This window comes from Procambarus clarkii, chromosome 56 (genome assembly GCF_040958095.1).
Source record: "Procambarus clarkii isolate CNS0578487 chromosome 56, FALCON_Pclarkii_2.0, whole genome shotgun sequence".
Taxonomy (NCBI): domain Eukaryota; kingdom Metazoa; phylum Arthropoda; class Malacostraca; order Decapoda; family Cambaridae; genus Procambarus; species Procambarus clarkii.
In genome coordinates, this window is record NC_091205.1 from 18,666,491 (window position 1) to 18,672,764 (window position 6,274).

The 6,274-nt window shown below is 39.8% G+C and overlaps 1 protein-coding gene across 1 annotated transcript; it reads left to right on the plus strand.

The window, feature by feature from the left end:
* Window positions 1–1,788: 1,788 nt before the first annotated feature.
* Window positions 1,789–4,954, plus strand: LOC123770847 (antifreeze protein Maxi-like). Its single transcript, XM_045763023.2, has 3 exons — window positions 1,789–2,084; window positions 2,260–2,306; window positions 3,462–4,954. The coding sequence occupies exons 1-3, from the start codon at window positions 2,045–2,047 to the stop codon at window positions 4,140–4,142; spliced, it is 768 nt and encodes a 255-aa protein (XP_045618979.2). The 5' UTR covers window positions 1,789–2,044; the 3' UTR covers window positions 4,143–4,954.
* Window positions 4,955–6,274: the final 1,320 nt, after the last annotated feature.

A 6,274-nucleotide genomic window follows, 5' to 3' on the forward strand; every position in this document is an offset into this window, starting at 1 on the left:
TGTGTGTGTGTGTGTGTGTGTGTGTGTGTGTGTGTGTGTGTGTGGCGTGTGCAAAAAAAAACTTTTTAATTTTTTTAGGATGCTGAACACGTTTTCGGCTCAAATCGCCTTCATCAGAGCAAGATCACTCACACTCTGTCTTGCTCTGCTGAAGGTGAATTGAGGTTTAGTTGGGTTATATTTGGTTGCGTTGGATTAGGTTAGGCTGAATTAAGTTACATTAGATTTGGTGGGTTTTAATATCCGTTAGGGAACCATGATACGTAGGAAGTGATGTGTACTCTCTCGGAGTAGTCATGCAGCCTTAATTTTTGTTCTTGAGCATCGTTGTTATTCGGCCGTGCACGTCAACACATCTAAATATTTCAACTGCGTGTGAATGTATAACATGTATAATGCCATCTAGAATTGTGTATATAATTGTTGCGTTCTCGTAATGAGGTTTTAAAAATTCGAAATGAGGTACAATTGTTGCGTTCCCCATCAATTTGTTTAGCACTTGCTCCAAAGTTTTGTATCCGGTCCTGTGTGTGAGAAGAGCTATTTTATCACACGTTGTATCCCAGCCATCCCTCCGTAACGTTATCTACTGTATTGGATTTAGATCACTACTCTTGTAATTTCATCACAAATTTGAGGCAATAAGCCTGTAACTAGTTCACTACAAATGTTAATTACTTAGCCAATAGGAGATTGAGGTTGCGTTCCTGAACACATTATGTGACTATAATCGTCATACACGCTAAGTTAACCTAAATTGTTGTGACTTGCTGTAACTTGCTTAAGCTAAACGGATATTTCACTTCAGTTCCTGAGTCCAGTATGTGCCTCGAAACGTTTGCTCACTCACAGGATGGGTATGGGGTCCATTACCACTCACAGTATGGGTGTGGAGATCCACTACCTCTTTACAAGGTGGGTATGGGGGGGGTCCACTACCTTGTTACAGGGTGGGTACGAGGGGTGCATGATAAACTAATTAAACTAAACTATTGTAATAGTTGTCATTTAGTACTTGGGTCTTTCCGTGTTTTGGAAGGATTTGCAGGTAATTTTGGCCGACAGTGTGATCTTGATCAGGTCGAGTGTGATCTTAAATGTTTGTTGTGAATCTCAAGGATACATAGTCTTTCCTCGTCTCTTCTTACTGTGATACATGTTGTTCTCTGGTTAAGTGTGAATTACGTTGAGTGTTAAGGTTAAAGATTTATCGACCGCGAGGATGTTTAAAGCCGCAGTTCACGTTGATTCTAACCTTCAAGTATACTTTATTGCCTAATAGAGGGGGGCTCTGTATATGTTTTATGTTTAACCATTCTCCCGTTAATCTATATTCTGCCTGGATGTCGCAATAACTTAATATTACCTAAAAAATCAGCATTCAAATGTTTGAATCAGTAGAGATATACATATAAAATGTTTAATGTTTAAGGAAAAAGAAAAACCAGGGGTAAAGAGTTTCTTGGCACCTCCCTGGTTTCAGCAAGCGTAGCTACTTTAGTCATTTCTTATTTCACATTCAGTAATCTCCCACAGCATTGCGAAATTTGCCGCTCTAACTTATTTTTCTTTTAGAATGTGTTGTAGTGAAATCATTTGTTTTTCCTCTGGGGCTTGGTAACGTCATCGCCTTTTTCTGGGGGGTATCTTGTGAAGTTATATATTATTCCGTACGGAAATGATTTTTGTCAGCATATTGCTTAAATACTCAGGATCATTAAGCACACAAATAAAAATGGAGGGTAGTTAATAATTGTCTCATTTTGATGCTTTGCGCTGAACAGTAGGCTAACTTAGGCGCCCAGATCCGGTATGACTTCCACGTCTTTCCTCTGGGAGGCGGCTTGACAATACCTTGTAAGCGAGTCGACCAGCAATACCTGCAGCACAACAAAGCCTGAGCGACAAAAGCTTTCTTCGTGAGTCGTCTGTGTGTCAATTAACGCGCTGAGTTACTCGGGACGGAGGTGTGTATATAAAGCAGGTGGAGGAGACGAGGGAGTCACAATTGTTCGCTCCTTCGACCCACCAACACCTTCCCATCATGATGCTCAAGGCTCTCTTGTGTGCCTTCCTCGTGGTTGGTGAGTCTTACTGTGGTCTAAAGTCTCACCTACTGCTTTCCTTATGTCGCTTAATAGATTGTTTTAAGCAATATATTGACTCAATGTTATAATGTGGCAAGATAATTAATTTTGCTATTAAAATTATACTTATTTGAAAGGAGGAAACAAACCACTGATATTTTTGTTTGTACAGGCGCCATGAGCGAGGAAATGAAGGCCTCTTCAGCCTCTTCAGACAGGGTGAGTTTCCAACACTGCCGTGACAGGGAAATATGGGGATAGAAAATCAACCCTCTGGTTAGGGCTTCAAACATCTGTTTTGATTTTACGTCGCGAGAAAAATAGGAATTTGATCATTCATTTCCAAACAATTTTTAATTGTTTTCCACTAGCTTGGTACATTTAGCCTTGTTTATTTCATCTATTTTACTGTCAACTATTCGATTAATGAATTCATAAAACCAATTATATAACTATATAACTTTACTAAAAGAACGAAAACATATAATTTAATTATATCATAATAATTGGATGTAATTGGACATAATTATATTACATTTATCGCGATTATAAGGAAATCCAACGCTTCTCGCTTTAAAATACTTGTAGCTACATAACAATGTGCATAGTGACATTCTGAGACGTGTAGGAGGGAACACGATGACAGTTACATTCAACAACACTCGCTGAGGAAAACCTTTCATTTGATTTTCATTATATTTTCCTCCTAATTATGGGTTCATGATATCGAAATTGTTCGTTTCTGAATTTGTGTAGTTAGAAATCGTACGGATCTGAGTACAGTAATTGTATTTGTGTATTTTTTTTTAATATATTAGAGACAAGAAACTTAGGCAAAAGTGATATTAAATTAATATATTTCGTAAAAAATACTAGTGTACAAATCCTTCCAACATGAAGTTCTGGTGGATAGAATGATTGATAGCAAGTGGTCAGGTCATAATTGGTGGGAAAATGTAGAATAATATAAATACTTTTCAGCATCATATGAATTGTGGCACACGAGGCTAAAATTGTCATTTACAAAGGTTCACATCAACGCATTAGTATAAATTCAGAGAATATTTTATATTAAGTATATAAATTTATGGGGATATCAGACTAGCACAAATATGAAACTTAAAAATGTTACCACTAACAATGACGACCTTCAGCCCCGAACCACAGGATACTAAACCAGTACCTTCCAGGATAGTCATGGCATCTATTTCTAGATAAATTATGCAATCAAACCTTATCCATAGGATATAGGTACTAATGACTACCATACAACCCACATGGTACTAATAATTGTTTGAGATTTACCCAAAGATAATGTGATCCTTAACGGATGTCCACAGGAAAATGTTGATGATCCCTGATCCCTGTCCACAGGATAAGCGCGGGTTCGCTGGCGGTCATGGCGGCGGTTATGGTGGCGGCTACGGTGGCGGCCACGGAGGTGGCGGCAGCTACCTGGTGGTCGGTGGTGGAGGTGGCGGCGGCCACGGCCCCAGTGCCGCTGATGTTGCTAACGAAGCTGCCAATCAGGCTACTGCTGCTGCCGCAGGTTTAGGCGGTGCCGCCCACGCCGCAGCTGCAGGAGCTGCAGCAGGTGCCGCAGCTGCCGCTAATGCTGCTTCACAAACAGCTCAGGCCGCGGCAGCCAGCAAGCAGGCCCAGGCCGCTCAGGTGACGCAAGCGGCACAAGGAGCGCAGGCCGCAGCCTTCGCTGAAGGTTCTCTCGCCTCCAAGGCAAACATAGCCTACCAAGCCGCCAAGGTAACAGCTTCTATGGCCCAAGGCCTGGCCGCCAACATTGCCCAGATCCTTTCAGAAGCCAAGGCTCTGGCCAACCAGGCAGCCAATAGCCTGGCCGAACAGCAGAACTTCCTGGCCGCCCAAAGGACCATGGCCTGGCAGGCTCAGCAGGCAGCTAACTCCCTCAACCAACAGCAATATGTGGCACTCAACGACTTGGAAGACTCTGCTGGTGCGGCTGCCCAGGCTCAGGCTTCAGCAACCAAGGCCATCTCCAGGGCCAAGGGCAGCAGCGGCTACGGCTACGGCCGCTAAGACACACTTGTTCATAATTTTATTAAGGTCGAAGGCTTATGTTATATAACGTATCTATGATGCGAGGTATTACACAATAAATGGCTTCTGTAAGAAATAAATATGTCAAATAATGAATGTACAGAATGCATTTTCTGTTTACCCGAACGTTCTGCGATGTATACGTCCAATAAATCATTTAAGAAAGTCTAAATGTTTACTCGGAAGCAACCTTAGGTGATTGTAGAGCTTAGTGTGACCCAAATAAGAGATCTGGTTATTCTGTGCCATTTTGCCTGTGCATCCGCATGAATTCAATTTTAGTATTGAAGGAACTAGCGAATTAAGGAAATCTATTTGGTCGTGATTAACCAGCCAAAAGCACAAAATATCGACGTACCTATACCACACCGTCGTCGACGATATTTTGTGCTTTTGGCTGGTTAACCCTGACCAAATAGATTTTCTTAATCTACTTAATTCTCTGGTTCCTTCAATTAAATTCACAAGTTAGAACGAAGAGAATGGAATTCTCCCCTTCTTACACATTATGATTCATAGAGTTAGTAGGCGTTTCAAATTCAATGTGTATATAGGAAGCCTACTACTGTGGCCTTGTATGTTCATTTTTACTCTGATCACAATAAAGTTAAGCGGACAGTGTTTTTTGGAGTGTTTCTCAGAGCCCCGAGGGTTTGCAGCCCTAAATTTTTTGACGAAGAAATATCGAAGAAATTGGACGTCAAAAATATATGAAATTGGGAAGAAATTACAATACCCAAAAACCTTTTTGGATTTTTCGTTAGGGCAAACTAAACGTACATGCTACTCATACTCCCAAAGTTAAACCGGAACTTTGAAACTTGCTCATGTTACTGTATTCTGAAGGACTAGCTGAACTTTTCCAGTTCTTAAGAATTGCAATATTATTCCGGTGTTCAAAAATAATAGTTCTATTAAGTCCATTTTAATCAAGAATTCGCTCTTGTCTACAGCAGGTTGTGTGTATGCGATTCCATGCACTGATTGTGCATACGTGTACATGGATAAACAGGTAAATCTTTAATTGGGCGTTTATGCCAACTTTTTAACTCAATTAGAATGACCTAGCAATCGAGTGCATTGTATTTATATTTTATTTTATATTGTCACTATTAACTTTTGAGGTTCAAAGAATATTGTACATTGCAAGGGGTTTTGTGGAACGAATTCTGATCTGAGGCAGCCCTGATTAACCAATGTCCCAATATTCTTAATGTTAGCACAGATTAGACTCATATTTAAGTTCCAATATTGTATGTCAGTTTCATAGTAATATGAATGCTGGACCCTCTCACCCCCATCCTTTGTGATACACCCATGACTATGGCGTTAGGATAATTTTCAGCCTTGCACGTCAATGTCTAATTAGATCATATAATTTCCTCAGCCCTGGATAGTGGGCTTTTGTTAAAAGGGCATCAATGTCCTTCCCATCTTCTGGGAATTAAATTCTGTATTTAAGTTGCAATATTACACATCACATAGGAAATAATCGATTGACTTTTTTTCCCTTGATGTATTCCTGATGAGGGTCATAGTTATGACAAAAATTCCCTTCCGCGTCAGTCAGTTGGATTATGTAAATTTTGCAGCCCTAGACATTGATGATATGTTTGTTACTTTGTTCTCACTTTTATTAAGAATTGCCCGTAGTATACCACAGGTTTAGATCGATGGATATTTGGCTTATGCAGTCCGCACTTCTGAATATTGGTGGTTCATTATGAAAGGATATTAGTAACAATTATTGTTTTCTCTACTTGCTGCAGATTTTTCTTTGGTATTACATCGATCCAGTTAACCCGTTCTCTATGAACGACTGAACCGATCCCGTTTACATTGAGATTCAATTGTTAATATTTTTTGTTGATTTGTTCAATAATGTATCACTGATTTCGTTAAGGAAACGAGAAAAATAAATAATCATCAAATATATCAATTGAGCACAAGTCCTAATGTATATCAAAGATCGTTTCTTCTGTTCTTTAAAATACCTCTTTCCTTTACAAAAATTATACTTGTTCTGGATTACTCTCCCTGCATTCCTCTGTCCAGTTGTTTCTGGTGATTTGTTTTCCTTGGGAATTTGGATCACCTGGGATCAGGTGATC

Coding starts and splice junctions, on each gene's coding strand:
- LOC123770847 (XM_045763023.2), top strand. CDS start 2,045: ATGATGCTCAAGGCTCTCTTGTGTGCCTTCCTCGTGGTTG. Junction 2,085..2,259: donor GTGTGCCTTCCTCGTGGTTG/GTGAGTCTTACT, acceptor TTGTTTGTACAG/GCGCCATGAGCGAGGAAATG. Junction 2,307..3,461: donor CTTCAGCCTCTTCAGACAGG/GTGAGTTTCCAA, acceptor CCCTGTCCACAG/GATAAGCGCGGGTTCGCTGG.